We start from the raw sequence: 19130 nt of genomic DNA, 5'->3' as shown, positions 1-19130 counted from the left end.
CTGACTTGAAGCTTTTGGAATGCAACTTAACTCCACCCCATTATTCCCCTCCACACCTGTCACAGTTAACTGGAATGGGCAGATACTCCATCCTGGGCTCCCACTGGAATTGTTACACAACATGCTTCAGTCCAGGTATTTATCATAGAATTTATTTCCCATTTGTTGCTTTCTTGAAGTTTTTGGGTTTTCGGTGATGGCTCTTGAATTTCTTCTTTAAAGGGCCTGTCTGTTTCTGTAGAGAAAAAAAAAAGTCAATCAGCTTATTTCCAACATCCAGATCAAGCCTTGCCTGAGACAGCTTAAACAGAAACTGAGTGTGATCTCCTTCAGGAGCCAGAATGAGCCCAAGTCTGCTCATGAAGCCAGGATCCTGCAGCTCAGCAGCCCTTTCTGATGGTTTCATTAGGTACAAACTGACAGGCTCCCTGCAGCAATGAATCCAAACTTTATCCAGCCCTAACTTTTTAATTTGACACATTTTTTATAAAGTAAGGTAGTGCCTCAAAAGTAGCAGAAAAATGGTCTAGAGAGACTCTGTGACTGCAAAAGTTTAATTTTTTGGATATTTTGAGAACAATTACAGTATCCACAGGATACACATCAGCTTTCCTTCCACAATGGTGTGGGGCAGGATCCCACCCTAGATGAGCTCTTTGTACAGGCAGGAACATCCCTCACTACCCCAGCCAGGATAAATATTGCCTGGCAGGAATTCACACCTCGGGATGCAAGTCACTGTCTGGCACACAGGGAAAAATCTATTCTGAACAGCTTTGCACCTTCTGCTGGTTCCCAGACAGGAATAGCTGGCACACCTACGGGCTGGGATCCCAGCTGCACAGGCAGTGGGATGACTCCCACCTTTCCTCTCTTGCCAGCTGCTCTGCTGCTGTCCTTCCTTGCCCCGTGCTCTCCGTTCTGCTTGACCCCGTCGTCCTCGCTGTCTGTCACGAAGTCATCGCTGCCCTTTGTGGGCTCTGGAGCTGATGGGTTTTTTTCTGGGAAGAGCGCAGCTAAAAAAGATTCAGCTCAAAATCAGTTCCCTGTGCACGCAGGCTCTGCCTCCCCTCGCTTTGCTTTAAAGCTGCTTTCAGTCACCACGTGTCACTACTGAAATACTTGGGAAATAAACACGCTGGTGTTTTATTGGAAATGTGCCTTAGTGCTTTCTATTCAGCACAGGTGGTGCCAAATGTTACACCTCTGCTCCTGCATCAAGATGGATTTGCACCTCCAGATCTAAGCAGAACGGCCTGACCACCTTCTGTCCAGGATTTGCTGAGAAAACAAGGAAAGTGGAGATTTCTAAAACAGCAAATCCCAGCAGATCTCATATCCCTTCCCTCACACCTTGCATGATCCAACTTGTTATTAGCATTGACTATTTCTTATTTGGTGGTGGTAAGCTTTTCTAAAACCCAAGGACTCCCAACTGGATGAAGTCAGGTGCCTCTGGCACACCAGCATCAAGCAGCAGTGTAACGAAACCAAGAGACAATTAACCAAGCAACTCCCTTGAGGCCATGGATGACACCAAGGTTCTCACTCACGTGGGTACAGGTCACTCATGCTGTCATCTGTCTCCTCTCCATCCTCCTCGCTGGACTTTGGCTCCCAGAACTCCTCTTTCCTGTGAGGCTGCCTGCTCCCGTTCATTTGGTCATCAGGGTGCTGTGCCCGCTGCTTCTTCTGCCTCAGGCAGGCAGGGACGTACTCCACTCCTTCCCTCTGGCATTCCTCATCTAAGAGAGAAGATCAGGCAGCACTGACCAGCTGCCCAGCCCCTGAGTCCTTCCATTCCCAGCTCAAGCTTGTAGGAAATGCAACTCAAAAGTCCAGCATGCTCCAAATATACATCTACAGCAACACTATGGACCAGGGAAGATGTTAACACAGATTGTGCTGGACACATGAATCACACTCCCTGGGGGAGTTTCAGAGCTGATTCTCTTAAGGAAGGCTGTTCCAAGGTATTTGCTAGAAGCCAATTGCTCCCTACATCTGAGACCTTCCTTCCTAGCTGAGGAGGACACAGTAACACACTGCTATCAATTTAAACAAAGCTGTGCCACCCACTTCAGAGAGATCCACTGGAACCTCAACAGCTTGGGAAAGACATGCTGCCTGGTACAGCTTCAGAAAAGCTACTTACACGTTTTCAGGGCCTTCTGGTAACGTTTCCCTTGGACATGACGCAGGACGTGCTCTGGAAGCTTGTTGATGTGTCTGAGGGTGAGCTTGCAGAACAGCTGGTGTCTGACAGACACAGAAAGGACCAGCAACAGAGTTAAAGTGCGCTGTGACTCCAGAACTTTTCAGTTACAAGCACTGCAAGTTGCTCAAAGTTGATAAATACTTTATAAAGCCTTTCCCAGTCTCCCCAAATTCATAAATACCTAAGAACTTTGTAAAGCCTTTATGTCTGAGATTGAACAAAGTGTAAAGCACAACACAGGAGGGAAAATACGTACAAATTCTTCGTGCTGGGCACAATGTGGGGCTCAAATGTGCCATAGTCGAACTCTTTGGCTGCCTTGGTGAGCCGCTGGTACTTCTTTCCGCTGGTGTAAGCCTTCAGCTCCGACAGGCGACAGGGCAGCTCATGTCCTGTCAGCCTGCACCTCACCTGAAAACAACATTAATGGTCAGGAAACACAGGGGTTTAACCCACCGAATCTCAGAATCCATCCGGATGGAAAGAACCTGCTGAGACCATCGGGTCCAACCCACGGCCGATCCCCACCTTGCCAACCACGCCGCGGCACGCAGTGCTTCTGCAGGCATGGGGGCTGCACCACACCCCGGGCAACCTCTTCCAGTGTCTGATCATCCTTCCCGTGCCTTCACCACACCCCGGGCAGCCCCTTCCAGTGTCTGACCGCCCTTCCCGTGCCTTCACCACACCCCGGGCAGCCCCTTCCAGTGTCTGATCATCCTTCCCGTGCCTTCACCACACCCCGGGCAGCCCCTTCCCGTGTCTGATCATCCTTCCCGTGCCCAGCCCAGGGCACAGCAGCGCTCCGCTCCTCGCCCTTCCAGCGCTGCACAAGCCCCTCGGGCCCGCCGGTACCACGCGGTGCCGCTCGGCGGGGCGGCCCCATCCCCTCAGGAGCCTCACGGTGCCCCCCAGCCCTCACACGGCCGCACCTTGCCGGGCCCCGCGGGGCTGAGCAGCGGGTGCTGCCTCAGGAACAGCCGCTCCGCCTCGGGCAGCTCCGGCTCGGCCATGGCGAGGGGCCGGGCCCGGCCGCGCTTCCCGTTCCGGGCCGGGCGGGGCGGGGCCGGGCCGGGGCTGCCATGGCCGCGCTGCCGCTGCTGCGGGCGGCGCCCCGGCTGCTGAGGGAGCGCCGGGCCCGGGGCGGGCTCGGGGCAGCGGGGCCCGGGCGGGTAAGCCGCTGATCCGGCCCTTCCAGCCCGTCCCCTCATTCTGTCCCTTCATCCTGTCTCATTATCCTGTCCCGAATCAGTGTCCTGATCCGGTCCTTTCAGTCCGTCCCCTCATCCTGTCCCGATTCAGTTCCCTGATCCTGTCCCCTCATCCCGTCCCCTCATCCTGTCCAGATTCAGTTCCCTGATCTGGCCCTTCCAGCCCGTCCCCTCATCCCGTCCCCTCATCCCGTCCCCTCATTCCGTCCCCTCATCCCGTCCCCTCATCCTGTCCCGATTCAGTTCCCTGACCCAGCCCTTTGATCCCGTCCCCTCATCCTGTCCCGATTCAGTTCCCTGATCCTGTCCTCTGATCCTGACCCCTCATCCTTGTCCTGATCCACTCTCCTCATCCACTCCCTTATTCATGTCTCTCATCCTCTCCCCTCATCCAGATCCTGTCCTTTGATTCTGTCTCTTCATCCTATTCCCTCATCCCATCCCTTTGTCCTGTCCGCTGATCATGTCCAGTCATCCTGTCCCCTGATCCAGTCTCCTCATCCAGTCCCTTGATCCAGTTCCCTTATCCAGTTTCCTCATCCTGTCCACTCATCCTGATCCTGTTCCTTGATCCTGTCTCTTCATCCTATTTGTCCTGTCCCCTGATCCAGTCTCCTCATTCTGTCCCCTGATCCAGTTCTCTCATCCTGTCCCCTCATCCTGATCCAGTCCCTCGATCCTGTCTCTTCATGCCATTCCCTCATCCCATCCCTTTGTCCTGTCCCCTGATCCTGTCCCCTATAGCCCTTTGTTTCTGTCAGGAATAGATAAAGCTCTTGTGTGTTTGCTGATAGCATGGATGGAATTTCATTGCTCTGCTGTAGGCAGCTCTGTAACAGAAATTTTATCTTGTTTCATTTAAATTATAGCCCAACCCATAGTGTTTCACAGGCAGTTGCTCATTTGAGACTTAAATCAATGGATAAACAATGTTTCACATACTCATCAATCATTGATATCACCTAAATACAAGTTTTATAAAGCAGCAACATTGCAAAGGATCTTTCTTATTCTGTGTAGGTATCACAGTGCTTGATCAGAAGAACAGTTTTTGGATGCCCTCTAACTAAAGGAGGTTCTGGTCTGGTTCAAAAGACTAAAGGTAAGAAAATATTTGTTTGGGCTTCTGCCCTGTTTCACCCTAGCACCAAGATGTAATATTTCTTGCAGGAATTTAGCATCTCTTCTCTGAATCCTGTTTCTCTTTCTGGTTTTCTGTAGATGCTTGTTTGAGGTTCTGCAGACCACAAAGTTCTACAGCAGCTGCTGGCACATCTGGAGAGGATACCTTGCTGAAGTGGGGCCTTCTCCTTGTCCCTCTGACCACGTTTGGTCTTGGCACATGGCAGGTACAAATAAATATTTCATTTTTTCAAAAAATGAGCACTTGAGGACTGTCAAGTTTTTCCATCTGTTTGATCTAGCTCATACAACAGGCAGGTTTAACGATTTGCTGTTATTTTACATTTCTGTTTTCCAAGTGTCCTCTTGTAAATCTTTAAAGGAAGTTTTTTTTTTTTTACACTTTTATTATAGCATAAATATTTCCTCAAATTCAGTAGCCTCTATTTTCATATCTCAAATTACCCTGATTTGGCCAGGTCTGATGAGAAAATTATGACCAAGATTTTAAGGCTTGCTGGGCTTGGTATGTTGCTCTGTTCTACCCTAAGGAGTGCATTTTGTGTTTTTTATTTCCAGGTTCAGCGGCGCAAGTGGAAATTAGATTTGATTGCACAGCTGGCATCAAGAATCCAAGCAGATCCCATCCCTCTGACATTAGAGTATGGAAACAGGGATGGTTTGTTGTCTACAGAGCACTGACTGGGAATATTTTATATGGACCATGAACTAATGAGCTTGTGCTGAACTGACCTGCATGAAAATGAAGGGATGCAATGGAAATTGGGATGTGTCAGCAAATTAGAAAGAGATCCTGATAATTTTTTTATTTTTAGTAAAAGGATATGTCAGTTCCCCTAAATGCATGGGGAAGGATGAATCTCTGTTCAGGAGAATGTGGGATGTAATTCATAGCATTTTTAATCCTGCTGGGGAAAGAGGACTTGGGTGTCTGTGGTATCCCAAAGAATTTTTACTGCAACAGGGAGTCTTGGAGCAACAGCAGGCCCTGCCCTACTTGTGGAACAGTTGTGTCAGATGTGAGAGAGATTTTTTAAGGTCACTTGGTCACCTGGCACAGCCCTCAGAAGGGCTCAGTTGTTGGATTTCATGATCTGGGATGGGAAAGAAACTTCTCATGGCTGGATGCACAGCCAGTGAGGCCACCTGCTCTGTGATACTGTGGAAAAGAGCTTTTCCCTGCATGCTCCTGATCATCTCTAATTCATTCTCTGGGATAGTTGAAATATATTAAGCCATATTCCATGAGCTGTTTGTCTTCTCTCTCTGTGTGCCAACAGGCTCCATGCAGAGCAAACCATTAGGAAAAAGGAGAATCCCACAATAAAATCTCCTGATTGAATTCACCTAGCACAGCCATAATTTTGTTTTCCTCTTGTTCCATGCAGCCCCATGGAACTGAAGGAGTTGGAGTACAGACCTGTGCAGGTCAGAGGGCGCTTTGACCACTCCAAGGAGCTCTACATCCTGCCCCGCTCGCTGCTGGACCCCGAGCGGGAAGCGCGGGAAGCCGGGAGGATCACATCCCGCCCGGAGAACGGAGCCAACGTCGTCACCCCCTTCTACTGCACAGAGCTCGGGTGAGTTAGGAGAGTCCTGCTCCGTGGGAGCACTCACTTCTCCTTGGAAAATCTGAATCCTGGTGGTTGGGTTTGTATCTATCACTCACAGAATTCACAGAATGACCAGGTTGGAAGAGACCTTAGAGATCGAGTCCAGTCCATGTCCCAACACCTCAACTAAACCATGGCACCCAGTGCCACATCCAGTCTGTTTTTAAACACATCCAGGAATGGTGACTCCACCAGCTCCCCAGAACTTTATCACCCTTTCCGTAAAACACTTCTTCCTAATATCAAACCTCTATTTCCCTGCCTTAAAAGGCATCTCTGTCTGTGACATCGCTGAGGCTCAGTGTGAAATTAAATTTAAATTCCTTTATAATGTGCACTCAGGTGACAGCAAAAGTGACAGCAAATATGTGGGTTGCTTCTTTCATTGGTCTTTAGTTCTAGGCAGCAGCAGGAATAAATTCCCTTTCACTCCTGAGCAGTGCTTCTTTATGTAACTCTAGGGTCACAATTTTAGTCAACCGAGGATTTGTGCCCAGGAATAAATTGAACCCAGAGACCAGGCTGAAGGGACAGGTAAGGGGGATCCAGGGAATGGGGGGTGTTACTTTGTGCCCCTTGGTTACCCAGAGGCACCATCACTAACCCAGAAAGGCAGGAGCTATGTTCAGCATTGATATACTGATTCAACATACATGATTTAATTAGTCATTGCACTTTCCAAAGACAATAAATCTTTGTTTCCCACCTTTTTGTTAAGTAAATAATGTGGTTTATGAACAAGGAGCTGTTCTTGTTCTTTTTTCCCTGCTGTGTTACAGCACTGCGCCACTGCAGGGAACCACTTCATTTATGCTCAGACCTTTCAGGTGCCACATTTTCCTTGATGAACTTGATGTATCAGAATATAAAATCAATCTTGAAACATTTATTTCTGCACTCCTCCTCAGATTGAAGATGAGATTGATCTCACAGGGGTGGTGAGACTAACAGAAAAAAGGAAACCTTTTGTGCCTGAAAATAACATTGAAAAAAACCGCTGGCATTACCGGGACCTGGAGGCCATGGCCAGGGTGACTGGTGCTGAGCCCATCTTCATTGATGCAGATTTCAGTAAGTCACAGAATAACCCAGCCCCATATCCAAATTACATCACTCTCCCTCCCTTTCCCTCAGTTCTCTTCCTGTGTTCTGCCAGCCCACTGTTTTGGAAGCTAGAGAGCTGGAGAAGGACTTTTGTCAGGAGCAACAAAGATAACACAAGAGGGAGTGGCTTCAAACTGCCAGGGGGCAGGGTTAGATGGGATATTGGGAAGGAATTCTTCCCTGTGAGGGTGGGGAGGCCCTGGCACAGGTGGCCTAGAGCAGCAGTGGCTGCCCCTGGATCCTTGGAAGTGTTCCAGGCCAGGTTGGACAGGGCTTGGTCTAGAGGAAAGTGTCCCTGCTAATGGCAGGGGGTAGAATGAGATAAGCTTTAAGGTCTTTCCAACCCAAGCTATTCTGGGATTCTGTGAAGTTGGGAACACCACTGCCTGAGGGAAAGCAGGTTATCCTTCAGATTAATCACCTTCTTCCCCTCTTACACACAGTGCAGCTCCACACTGTGCAGATAAGGATTTAACTTGGCTGTGTTGTCCCCACAGGAAGCACAGTCCCAGGGGGGCCCATCGGGGGCCAGACCAGGGTGAGCCTGCGGAACGAGCACATGCAGTACATTGTCACCTGGTAAGGAATGAGCACAAGCAGTACATTATCACCTGGTAAGGGATCAGCCTGCCTGGGAGCCCTGCCCGAGCTGCTCTGGAATGCCTGGAGGAGCTCCTGAGCTACAAAAGCCCACTTTGAACCTAAGTAGCTTGTGCCAGGTGGTTTGACTTGGTTATTGCAGCTGTCTTAGGGAGGCCCAGTCCACCCTGGAAAGGTGCCAACGTGTGATTTTCTCTCACAGGTATGGTTTGTGTGCTGCAACTTCCTTCCTGTGGTATAAGAAATTTATACAGAAGCTACCCGTGTGAGGGGAAGAAACATCTTTGTGCTACAGTCAAGAACACTTTTATGGATGACAGGAGCCTGATCAGTCATAAATAACTGAAGCACCTGGAATTCCGAAGCAGTTTCAACAAACATTATCAAGCTGCAAATAGACTTTAAGCAATCCCTGCAAACTGAGCTCCCACCACTGTGATTTGGCTGCAGCTTGGGAGCACTGAACTTCAATAGTAATCACAAGAATACATTTTTCTAACATGGTTGGTTGTTCAAGTAGGCCTCCCTGAAGTCAGGAATGGCTCACAGAAGTTTCAGAATAAATAAAGACCTCCAGGTCTTTGCCTTGTGACACTTGCATCATGCATCTTCCATGGAACAGCACTAAACCTCAATTAGAGGTTACTGTGGACACTCAGGTGGGGAAGGCAGCCCAGGGTTTTGCAAGAGGATGAGGGCTGGCAAGAACAAGCAACTACCACAGCTGGAGCCTTGGTAGCCTCCACAGTGCCACCAGACCAAGTCAGCACTGAGGAGAGTCTTGATTGTTCCCCCCTCAGCGTGCCCTCACTGCCAAGAGGCAATTTAGATTTGCAAAACCAAGCCAGGCTTAAAAGCCAGAAGTAGCCCAGCCCCATCAGCTTCAAAATCCCATGTGCAGCTGAGCTGCTGGGCTATGCATTCAACTGAGATACTACACAGAACTAGTAATTAAGGAAGTGTTCCTTATTCTATTCCAAGGTAAGTAATAACCAGCGCTGTGCAGCCGTTTCTGCCCAACACTATTCTGTCTGTCACTGGATGGAAGGCACAGCAATGCCACTGTGCCTTGAACACTCTCATGAACAGAGACCACTGGAACAGCTGGGGTTTATTATGTACAGAAAACACGGTGCAATGCAGTACATCTTCAGCCCAGCTTTGTAGCCAGCTCTTTAGCCTTTGCTTTTTCCAGCTTCGCAATGCGAGCCACCGATTTTGGACCCAGGACATTCCCGCCCCAGTGACGACGGATCTGCAAGGAAGGGACAACAAGTTAGAGACCTCATTCCATCTCCCACTGTGGCACTCAATTCTGCACAAGGGGAAGAGCTCCCTCAGCTAAAAAGTCCTGCACATTTCAAGCATTCCACTACATTTTGGGGCAGCAAAGAGAAAAGTTTAAAGTCTTTCCCAATGAGGGATATTGGATTCAGCAAAGCCTTAACTTCTGGACTTGGGATATGGAATTTAGGTAGCAGAAGCTGTTGTTTCCTTCTAATCTGGTCACTGCTTTCACATGTTACCCCATCAGATAAAGAATCTGGATACACTGTAAGCAAAACTAGGTGTAACACAGCCAAGTGTAAACTGATATTATGTCCCATTTCTTTCTTCTGGGAATGTTAACAGTGTAAAAAGGCCAGCAGCACAGAGAATATTACCTCATCATATCTGTCATTGTAGTTGGTCTTGACAGCCTCCACCAGCTTTGCAAGGGCTCCTTTATCCTCCCTGTTGATGACAGTTTTAGTTCCTTTAGAGACTTGATTTTCCATAAATATTTTGCCATCGAATTTTAGAGCTTCTAGTGACAACCCAACTTTTCAGGTTAAGCAAAGCATCACTTATAAAGGGTTAACCCTCTAAAATCTGAGGAGTGCACATTTTGAGTAAGCACCCTTTTGGTAAACCAAAATAATCTGCACCTTCAGGATTTGATAGACATTTTTAACAGACACTACAAGGTGGTATTTAAATGTTACTATTTCAGAGAGACCCAAGTTTGCTACCCACCTGCCCTAGAGTCTGTTCTTAGGGCACTTTGCTTTCTCCACAAGACAATCAGGTGAGCTCCCAGAACACTTACGGGTTAACCTGGGTGAAGGCCACAGAGGTGCAGGTCTTCCTGTGGACCAGCCTGCCCAGCCTGGCTTTGCCCTTGATGATGCAGTAGGGAACTCCCATCTTGCGGCACAGGGCTGGCAGGAAAACCACCAGCTGAAAGGGAGTGCTGAGTTATTGAGGAGAACATCCCTTTGTGCTGGCTGTCAGCCTGGGCTGTGCCAATTGCTCAGTGTTAAAAAGCTCGTTTTGCTCTTCACTGCTGCTTCAGGTGAAGAAATTCAAAACATCATTGCAAGGGCCCAGCCTCACTGTCCAACCAGGACAATTACAAACATGCACAAGCAACCAGTTCTGGCAAATGTGTATTTTTTTTGTGCATTCTCCTTCATGTAGATTGTCCTGAATTCCATTTTCCCCTTAAAAACACTTCTGACCCCAGCAGAAGTTACACAGGTAGCCTGTAACATGCTCACCTCAATAGGGTCTACATCGTGGGCAATAACAACAAGCTGAGCTTTCTTGTTCTCCACCAGAGTTGTGACAGTATTAATACCTGAAAAACAAATTCTAGATAAGCTTTGATTCCTCTCAGTCCATTTTCAGAGCTTTCTTGCAAGCCAACTCTGATTCCACAGCACAGCATCACTATGGAAGTTACAAAAACTTCTCACATCAGTGGCACAAAGGCATTTCATGGACAATTTGCTAAAGCTCAGGGTTAAAAAGCTCGTCTATTTTGCTCTTCACTTTGAGCTCAGGTGAAGAAATTCATAACATCATTGCCATAGCTTGTCCAGGCTGGTCGAAGGAACAACTCTTCCATCAGTTTTCCCTCTCACAAAGTGCCACACTCTCATATTCCATCAGCTCAGGTACAAAGTTACCTGCTCGGAGGACTGGTGGCCGCTTGGTTGGAGCATCTCCCTTCCCTGCAGCTTTCTGCTCGGCACGAGCCAGTAGCCTCTGCTTCTTCTCTTGCTTACTTTCAGGCCTGTATTTGTGTGCCAGCTTCAGAAGCTGCGTGGCTGGAAGAGAACACCTGCTAATTAGTTGCATGACCTGAAAATCTACGTGTTCTTTCTTAAAAAAATAATGCAGTGCATCAGCGATCTTGGTGGTTGTCATCACTTTTTTTCACAGCAAAAAATGATCATCATCTGCACAGTCCAAGAGAGGAGCACCCATTTACATGCAGCTCTGATGGCACTGAGAGCTCCTTGACTGGATGAGGAAATGCCTGTGCACCCCCACAGTGTGGATCTTTTAAAGCAAGGAGCATCCATGAGGAGGAAGTTATTCTACACAAGTCCAAAGTTTTTTGCATTCACAGGAGACCACTAAATCCCTTCTTCCTTCAGTGCCAGTTTTCCCCTAAAACCTGCACTCCCATAGATGTCTCAAGCAATCTGTTTATATCACTGTGGGGACATCAAGCTGGAAGAATGGAATCACAGTTAAGATTTAATGCAGGGTTTGGGTCAGTAAATAAAACTTGGGTATTTTCTGTATCCCTTTTCAGGGTACACAGCAGCAATCTAAGGTTGAAGCCAGCAAACTGATTTTGACACCACCCTGGTCACTATCAAAGCCTCCCTAAATCACTTCTGCAGACACAGCCCAGCTTACCTTTGTTAAGGCTCATTTTGGTTTATCTCCCCTTTTCTGAGGCACATCCCATTTACAACCCAAGCCAAGAGAACCTTGTGGGGCACATCCTCACCTGTCTGGCGGTCCAAGGCCTGGGTGAACTGGTTAATGGCAGGAGGCACCTTTAGGCGTTTGTAGAGGATGGACCTCTGGCGCTGCAGCCGAATGTAGCGTGGCCATTTCACAAACCGGGTGAGGTCACGCTTGGGCTGGATATCCTGTCCTAAAAAAACACAGCCTTTAGCTCAGGGCTGCCCCAAATCCAGAGCAGCAGCACGGCAAGGCCGCAGGAGCATCAGTGATCTTGGTGGTGAAGTGTCAGCACAACCACTCAGATAGCAAATATTCTTTCACATCATCTGCGCCTCGTACAAAAACAGCACTGCACAAACTCTGCAGTGGTTTTTAATGTTTATAACTTCGACATCTGTTCATTGAACAAGAAAAATCATGGGAGCAACTATCCCAAAATATCCACTTACTCACCGATGCCAAAGTTCTTGGGCCTCTTCTCAAAGAGGGGATTGACAACCTTCTTGGCCTCCTGCTTCTTGACTACAGCAGGGGCCGGTGCCACCTTCTTGCCCTTGGCCTTCTTTCCTTTCGGCTGCAAACAAGAAAAACACTCTGCCTTCTTTTGCCTCCAAAACTTGCGTGTTTGGAAAATTTACCAGCCCACCAAAGAAATGCGTTAATTTTCCCAAGCACTTCACCAGCCTGGCCTCCCATGCTCGCCCAGAGAGAGAGGAAATTCTTCGCTTTACACTTACAAGGACCCCGAGAGGGAACAGGATTAAAACGAGCGTGATGATCTCTTCCCCGAGAGCAGCCGATACCCCCACGGCGCGTTACGGACCACCAGAACCCGACGTACCCCGGGAACGCCCGAGCCGGCAGCAGCCGCAGCCTCCGGGCCCGCACTGCCAGGCCCATACGCGGCCTTCCCCCCCCCATCACCGCAAATCGGGCACCGCTCCACCGCCTCCCCCGCCAGCCCAGCACCCTCACGGCGCTGCCGCGGCCCATCGGCGGCGGCGGATGACAGCGGGCGGCCGCGGATGGCGGCGGATAGCCCCACATCCCCGGCGCTGCTGCCGTCACTCACCATCTTGGGCGGCGGGAGAGAAAGGCGGAGCGGGGCATGCCGGGAGATCTTACGGCGCGCGAGATCTCGCGAGGTCTCGCGAGAGCGCGGGGCCGTGAGGGGAGGGCGCGGCCATGGCGCAGCCCCGGGTGCTGCCCCAGAGCAAGGAGACCCTGCTGCAGTCCTACAACAAACGCCTCAAGGACGATGTCAAGTCCATCATGGACAACTTCACCGAGATCATCAAAACCGCCAAGGTGGGCCTGAGCCGGCCGGCCGCCCCCCTGGGAGCACCCCGGGTGCTAAGTGGAGAAGGGCGGGGGTACGCGAGGAAGAAGGGGCTGTGAGGGGAGAGCCTTTCGTAGAATCCCCGAATGTTTAAGGCTTTAAAGGGACCTTAAAGATCGTCTGGTTCCATCCCCTGCTATGGGCAAAGACGCCCTCCATCAGACTAGGTTGCTCCAAGCCCTGTTCAACCTGGCCTTGGATACTGTGTGAATTGAACTAATTCACATACAGATGGGAATTTCACATGTATCATGTGTGATCTTGTTTCACATCTGTAGGAAATTCATGCACATTTCCACATGTATAGGAAATCCAGACACATTTCCAGTCTATAGGAAATTCACACACATTTCCACATCCATAGGAAATCCGCACACGTTTCCACATCTATAGGAAATCCACACACATATCCACACATACATTCCCATATATTGTACCTTATAACATAGTAATTGTCTATTTGAATTTTAAATATGTAAAGGTGGATTTGTATACTTTTTTTTTCTTTAGATCGAGGACGAAACTCAAGTTTCTCGAGCAACCCAGGGTGAACAAGATAACTACGAGATGCATGTCCGAGCTGCAAATATTGTGAGTAGCACTGTGAGCAGCACATCCTACAGTGGCTGCTGGGTTCATTTTTGGATCTTCATAACACTCCCAAGGACTGCTGCCAGGAGAGTAACTTCATGGTTAGGGAAGGTTGGGTCAGAATTCTGTCACAATCCTCATATTGTGTGAGTTTTTATGCAAAGTTTGGGCTGACTTGGGAGATCTTGGAACTGGAGCAAAGCCCTGTTCTCATGTGTGATTTTTCTCGCTGCTGCAAGGTCCGAGCTGGCGAGTCCCTGATGAAGCTTGTGTCCGACCTGAAGCAGTTCTTGATCCTCAATGATTTCCCCTCTGTGAACGAGGCCATCAACCAGCGCAACCAGCAGCTGAAGAGTCTGCAGGAGGAGTGTGACAAGAAGCTGATTGCACTGCGGGATGAGATCTCCATTGACCTGTACGAGCTAGAAGAAGAATATTACTCTTCCAGGTACAAATAGGGCAGTGGACTCTGCCTTACAACTCCAGGCCTTTTTGGGGTAGTTAGTCCAGACCGTCAAATAGCCCTTAGAGTATAGGTGTTGAGAATGTTCCCAAAAATTTTTCAGTCCTGCTTTTAATTAGGTCAAACTCTTTTTCTTCAACTAAAGCAACTGTCTTTTCCTTGTAGATACCCTACAGGGTTTAAATGTCCTGGTGAAGGAGGTGTTCACAGCATCCCAGGTTTGATAGGTAATTTCCTTAGGCTTCTGTTGCAATCATTAGAAAAGAAGATGAATTTCCCTGGGGGAGATGCCTTTAAAGGAGCCTCTGGCTCTCTCCCTGCTGATGCCAGCTGGTGTCACCTCACCTTCGTGGTGAGTCCTTTCACAAGTGACCTGGTCACACATTGTGCCTTTTCCTTCAGTCCACTGCCCCCAGCTGCCTCCCGTCCTGCTGGGGTCAGCATTTGCAAGGAGCAGAAAAACTTGCTCAGTTTCATTCAATAATGAAGTATTGTGATAGGATTTTCTAAGGAATGACTTATTACGGATTTGTTTGTGGGATTTTTAATATTTTTAAAAGCCTCTTATTTAGCAAACAGACTTTAGAGAATTCAGACACTTTATTTTCTTTTTTTTGTCACGCACTCCAGCACTTCTAGTTAATTAAAGTAGAAGAAAACAAATTTAAACTTGGTTATTTTGGCTGCACTTTCCAAGCTAAGTGAAATCAGTGCAATAATTCTAGGACTTTTAAACAAACTTTAAAAAATTTTACTTAAAATTTTACTGACCAGGTTTTCTATGTTTGCCTTTTGCATTTTTCTAAGAATGCTGAATGCCTATAACCCAGTTAAGTCAACTAAATTGCTCAATATCTTTGAAAGTAAGGCCATTGTTTATGAGTAATATATGTATTTTAAGAGGAAAAAGATAATAATATGACACAGCTTAGAGGTAAAAGTTTAGAGTTGTTTTTCCAACTTTATTCAGTTTTTTGAGAAGGTTGTGATGATCACAAACCCAATCACCTGTGCAGGTGTTGCTAGGTCCATGACATAGCAGTGAGCTTATCCAGAGGGATGTGGTGTGGGATGAGAGTGCCCCACGTGTGCCAGACATGCTTCCCTCACCCTGTCCCGAGACTGCCACCTCTGTGTGCTGGTCACTCCCACTTTTGGACTGAGGGGCGTGGGGCTCTGAGATCACACAGGTTCTGGCCATGCTGGCATGGTCTGTTCACCTGCCTGGCCCCAGGTGCCACATAAAGCAACCCTTGCTGGCAGAACTAACATGGAAGCACAAGTCTTGGTGTACATCAGATGGGGCTCTGAGATCACACAGGTTCCTAGTTGCTGACATCTGCAGTTTTGGAGAAATCCTGCAAAGTTTGGAAATGTTGAGGTCAGGACACCACAGTGGGCCAGTGCAAGTGGCTGCAATTGGAGACCATTTTCCATGGGAAGAAGAAATAATTTTCTCAGGATCTTGGAGGTGGAACCTCTAGTTCCACCTAGTTGCTGACATCTGTAGTTTTGGAGGTACCATATAAAGCAACCCTTGCTGGCAGAGCTAATATGGAAGCACAAATCTTGGTGTACATCAGATGGATTTGCCTTCCTGCTCTATCTTATGGGTCACGAGGTGAGGAAACCTGTCAGCTCTGCAGAGCTGTGATCTGGCCCTTTGTCATCATTTAGCACTTGGTCGTTTGCTTCTTCCCTTCCTGTGCTCTTTCCTGTTTTTTTCTGCACCAAAGAAATTGTGTCTGTGTAAATACAGAAACAGTGATTTATTCAAAGTCCTTTTATAATTAGAATACTACAATTTTTTTAATGAAATCTTATTGTCTAATGTGGGGGAAAGGGTTTCTGTTATGTCACAGCCATGTTTCGGTGGCTGTCAACACAACAGCCTGTTTGCCCCCAGAGGGCAGTTCCTTGCTGTCCTAGGAATGCCTGGGCAGGTGTTTGCCAGGCTTTTTATATGTGCACATGGGGCTTTTGATGAGACCCAAAAGCAAGTCCTTGAAACCCAAGAAGATTGTCCTGCAGGAATCTTTGTTTTCCTGCCCTGTGATCAAGTAATTTTCTAGAGCTGTCCCTCTGCCCTCAGACTGGCTGGGTGCCTCGGGGGAGTAGTGAAGTCCCTTCCACGCCCCGAGGAGCCGTCCCAGGACACAGCAGCAGGCTGGCCAGTGCTCCTGGGCTGTGCAGAGCTGCTCACTGAGCCTGGCTTTTGAGGAGTGTTAGCTGAGAGGTGGAGCTGAGACTCTGAAACTGTTCTAAGTGGGGCAGCAGGAGAAGCAGTCATGCTTCTGACACAGCCGAGATGTGGTTAGCAGCTCCCCTGCCATGATGTGGTCAGGTTCTCCTGGGAGGTCTATGACAGAACAGGAGTTGTAGTTCTGCTTCAGTCCTGATGGTCTTTGTTAACTGAACCCAGCTCCACTGTGCTGGGGACTGATCTTCCAAGGGATTTTACAGAAGCCCCAGATATACACCACTGCCTTCTCACTTCTCCTGCAAAGCCAGCTGGGTGATGCTGCCAGAAAAGAGCTCAGCTTGCACCTAGTGCTTTGTGTGCTTGTTCCCCAAAGTGGTAACTGCAAGTCCAGCTTGCCCTCTCTCATCCTAACCCCCAGACCTGCATTTGTGTTCCATTGCTCCCTCCTCTGAGATCACAGGAGCTGTCCTGAGTGTGGGGTTAAATCTCACATGTTTCATGTTTGTGCAATATGAACTGTCTCATATTTCTATACTTAAAATATTTTCCTAAGCATCAGTCCATACATTACAAATGTAAATAAAGCTGCAACAACAAAATCACTTGACCCACTGGGTTTGTTTTTCTCTGAATGCAAGCTGCTTTTTGCTCCAGCACTCACTTTGTCTTGGGTGTCTCTTGTGTGTGCAGCTCCTTCTTCTCTTTGGGATTTGTTTTGGTTTTGTTCCAGTTCCTTCCATGTTTCTTTTTAGTTTTGGCCCTTCCACATTATGTTTTCCTCAGAGTGGGCAAGCATTAGCCAGTTGTTTAAAAACCTTTTTTCCCCACACTGCTGGTTCATCCAGTGTTGGAGTCCAGCCAGCTGCTTTTAGAAGCACAGTTAGCTCAGGCTCTTTGAGAAAAGGCAGGAGCTGTCAGTATTTTATAATCAAACTGGGAATCTTCAATGGAAGACCCAAACCTGTGGAACACTTTTTTGAAAGGGCAGGGGTGCAAATAGGGTTCTTCTTTATTGTGACAGGGACAGGCCCCAAAAGAATTGTGGCAGGTTTTTTTTCTGAAGTAAAATTTAAAGCAGGATTTCTATTTTTTCCTCACATAGGCTGCAGTCTAATTCCAAGTAAAATAATTGTGGGTAAGGTCTATGTTTCACCCATCAGTAGCAGAAGTTGCATATTTGGGGGTGCCAGGACTTCAGCTTAGATCTTTTCAGATACTTGGAGTGTCTGGATTAGAACTGAGCCTCTGTTTCATTTCGTAGCCACAGTTCTCTAAAATTGCCCCAATCCTCACCAGGCCAGGAGATTTTAGGACCAGCCCTTAGGGGGTTGTCTTAGGGAAGGCCAGTGTCACATGACTTGGGATGATTTCATGAACACAGACTTTACATCCAGCTTTTTTTTTTTTTTTTTTTTTTGCTATTTTCTTAATGCTTTGCTTCTGTCTTGCTCCCTTCACCCTTTCCATCCCTCCCTTCCTCTGTCACCACGCCTGCTCTCTCCTCACTGGGGTTGTTTGTTCTGGAAAGCTACAGTCTGTGTGACAGCAATGATCTCCCGCTGTGCGAAGCCTACTGGAGACAAGACTTTGCCACGCTGTCCCCCGAGAGCCTCTCGATGCCTCTGGCAGCTGCCACAGCCGAGCAGAGCGGCGCCACCTCGCAGAGTTCCACCCCGTCGCACCCCCACGTGAACGGGCACGGGGCGGGCCCCGCCGAGCATTCCTGAAGAGGATCCGCTGCTGCCGCCGGCGCGGTTCATCCCGGGATGGCCCCTGCTGCAAGTCTTCCTCCTGCTGTGCTGAGCAGGCGGCTCCTGCTGTCGGGAGGAGGCACTGGAGCTGTGCTGGCAGGGCTCTGCTCCCTGCATGGCTGCAGTGCTTCCTCCACGCCAGGACCTCGCCAGGAGCGTTCCTGTCCCTTAAGAGATAGAGTTATGTAGACACAAAGTGAATCTCATTATAACAAATTAGAGTCAGGCTTGCTTTAACGTGGTAGTTCAGTGTAGAGTTTATTAGAAGTCTTAGAAGTTTGTTTCCATGTGAGTGTTGAGAGTTGAATTTCTTTGGGATAAACTTGAGCCAAATGTGGAGGCAGTGAGCGTGTTGGGGTTTTTACTCTGCTTCCCAAGGTTATTGACATTCTGGCTGCTTTAAAGCTCTCTCAGGATGGCATCTAACAACCTCTGGTCTACTGTAAAGAGTCTTATAGTATTTTTACACAACAGTCTTCACTGTCAAAATGCTTTACCAACTTGAACTCTTGATTTGGAAGGAGGTCTCCCAGGAGACCCTTATGGAAGAGCAGTGTTCCCCCCTTGGAAGAAGAACAGGTAGACATTGATCAGACTGAGGGATCAATGACAGCACTTGCTCAAAGCCACAAAGAGAAGCAGTGTCATGCTTTAGTCAGTTGATTCCTTCCTCAGTGTTTACACAGAAATTCCTGTTAATGCAGTCTGAGCTAACATGGAACCACTGTTTATGTTGGCTTTTAGTTTTGTCTAATGAAAAAATCTTGAAAGCAGTGAGGAATACTTGATTTCTCTCAGTTTTCTTCCAAAGAAACACATTTGGTGCTTGGTCTGCAGCTGTTCAGCAGCTCAGCACATCTTCTTTCCTTTTGTGGTGGCTCTGCCTTGGCTCGAGCTGTGCAGCTGAAAGGGAGATGCCACTGACCTGAACAGTGTCACCACAGCTCGGTGTCCTGGGCACCACAGAGCCACCAGGGCATTCCAACAACTGAGCTGAGCTTCCCCAGCTTTCTGCTGTAATGTCTCAATTCTTAGGATGTGAATTTTTGCTATTATTTTTTTTGTTTATTTTTCTTCCATTCCATTTATTTTTGTAATTAGGTGACTTAATAAAAATAACTGTTTTGTATAATTTTTGAGGCGTGTG

The 19130-nt window shown here is 48.1% G+C and overlaps 4 protein-coding genes and 4 non-coding genes across 9 annotated transcripts; 2 read left to right on the top strand and 6 right to left on the bottom strand.

The window, feature by feature from the left end:
• Positions 1-136: 136 nt before the first annotated feature.
• On the bottom strand, positions 137-3260 carry SURF2 (surfeit 2). Its single transcript, XM_021543556.3, has 6 exons — positions 3151-3260; positions 2475-2629; positions 2156-2259; positions 1554-1745; positions 865-1016; positions 137-235 (listed from the first exon to the last, which is right to left on the bottom strand). Exons 1-6 carry the CDS (start codon positions 3229-3231, stop codon positions 152-154), a joined length of 768 nt encoding a protein of 255 aa, XP_021399231.1. The 5' UTR covers positions 3232-3260; the 3' UTR covers positions 137-151.
• A 40-nt stretch (positions 3261-3300) lies between these two features.
• On the top strand, positions 3301-8481 carry SURF1 (SURF1 cytochrome c oxidase assembly factor). Its single transcript, XM_077787900.1, has 9 exons — positions 3301-3390; positions 4450-4531; positions 4651-4778; positions 5131-5213; positions 5961-6152; positions 6647-6719; positions 7094-7256; positions 7787-7868; positions 8092-8481. Exons 1-9 carry the CDS (start codon positions 3301-3303, stop codon positions 8156-8158), a joined length of 960 nt encoding a protein of 319 aa, XP_077644026.1. The 3' UTR covers positions 8159-8481.
• A 504-nt stretch (positions 8482-8985) lies between these two features.
• Positions 8986-12749, bottom strand: RPL7A (ribosomal protein L7a). Its single transcript, XM_021543553.3, has 8 exons — positions 12709-12749; positions 12090-12210; positions 11677-11826; positions 10841-10981; positions 10430-10509; positions 9979-10109; positions 9554-9623; positions 8986-9144 (listed from the first exon to the last, which is right to left on the bottom strand). Exons 1-8 carry the CDS (start codon positions 12709-12711, stop codon positions 9040-9042), a joined length of 801 nt encoding a protein of 266 aa, XP_021399228.1. The 5' UTR covers positions 12712-12749; the 3' UTR covers positions 8986-9039.
• On the bottom strand, positions 10178-10251 carry LOC116184240 (small nucleolar RNA SNORD36). The gene has a single exon (XR_004148999.1). It is a non-coding gene; the product is annotated as a small nucleolar RNA SNORD36 (small nucleolar RNA).
• Positions 10664-10741, bottom strand: LOC116184246 (small nucleolar RNA SNORD36). Its single transcript, XR_004149005.1, has one exon. It is a non-coding gene; the product is annotated as a small nucleolar RNA SNORD36 (small nucleolar RNA).
• On the bottom strand, positions 11055-11118 carry LOC116184249 (small nucleolar RNA SNORD24). Its single transcript, XR_004149007.1, has one exon. It is a non-coding gene; the product is annotated as a small nucleolar RNA SNORD24 (small nucleolar RNA).
• On the bottom strand, positions 11895-11967 carry LOC116184247 (small nucleolar RNA SNORD24). Its single transcript, XR_004149006.2, has one exon. It is a non-coding gene; the product is annotated as a small nucleolar RNA SNORD24 (small nucleolar RNA).
• Positions 12750-12792: 43 nt separating the features above from the next.
• Positions 12793-19120, top strand: MED22 (mediator complex subunit 22). Of its 2 annotated transcripts, none has more exons than XM_021543790.2 (4): positions 12793-12944; positions 13486-13566; positions 13806-14014; positions 17767-19120. In XM_021543790.2, exons 1-4 carry the CDS (start codon positions 12822-12824, stop codon positions 17957-17959), a joined length of 606 nt encoding a protein of 201 aa, XP_021399465.1. In that variant the 5' UTR covers positions 12793-12821; the 3' UTR covers positions 17960-19120. The 2 variants fall into 2 exon arrangements, with proteins under 2 accessions (XP_021399465.1, XP_021399464.1); XM_021543789.2 differs by having other exon boundaries at positions 17761-19120.
• The last annotated feature ends 10 nt before the right edge of the window (positions 19121-19130 follow it).

This window comes from Lonchura striata, chromosome 22, assembly GCF_046129695.1.
Source record: "Lonchura striata isolate bLonStr1 chromosome 22, bLonStr1.mat, whole genome shotgun sequence".
NCBI classification, from domain to species: domain Eukaryota; kingdom Metazoa; phylum Chordata; class Aves; order Passeriformes; family Estrildidae; genus Lonchura; species Lonchura striata.
The sequence above is the reverse complement of the archived record's forward strand: the minus strand, read 5'-3'. Positions and strand labels throughout refer to the sequence as shown.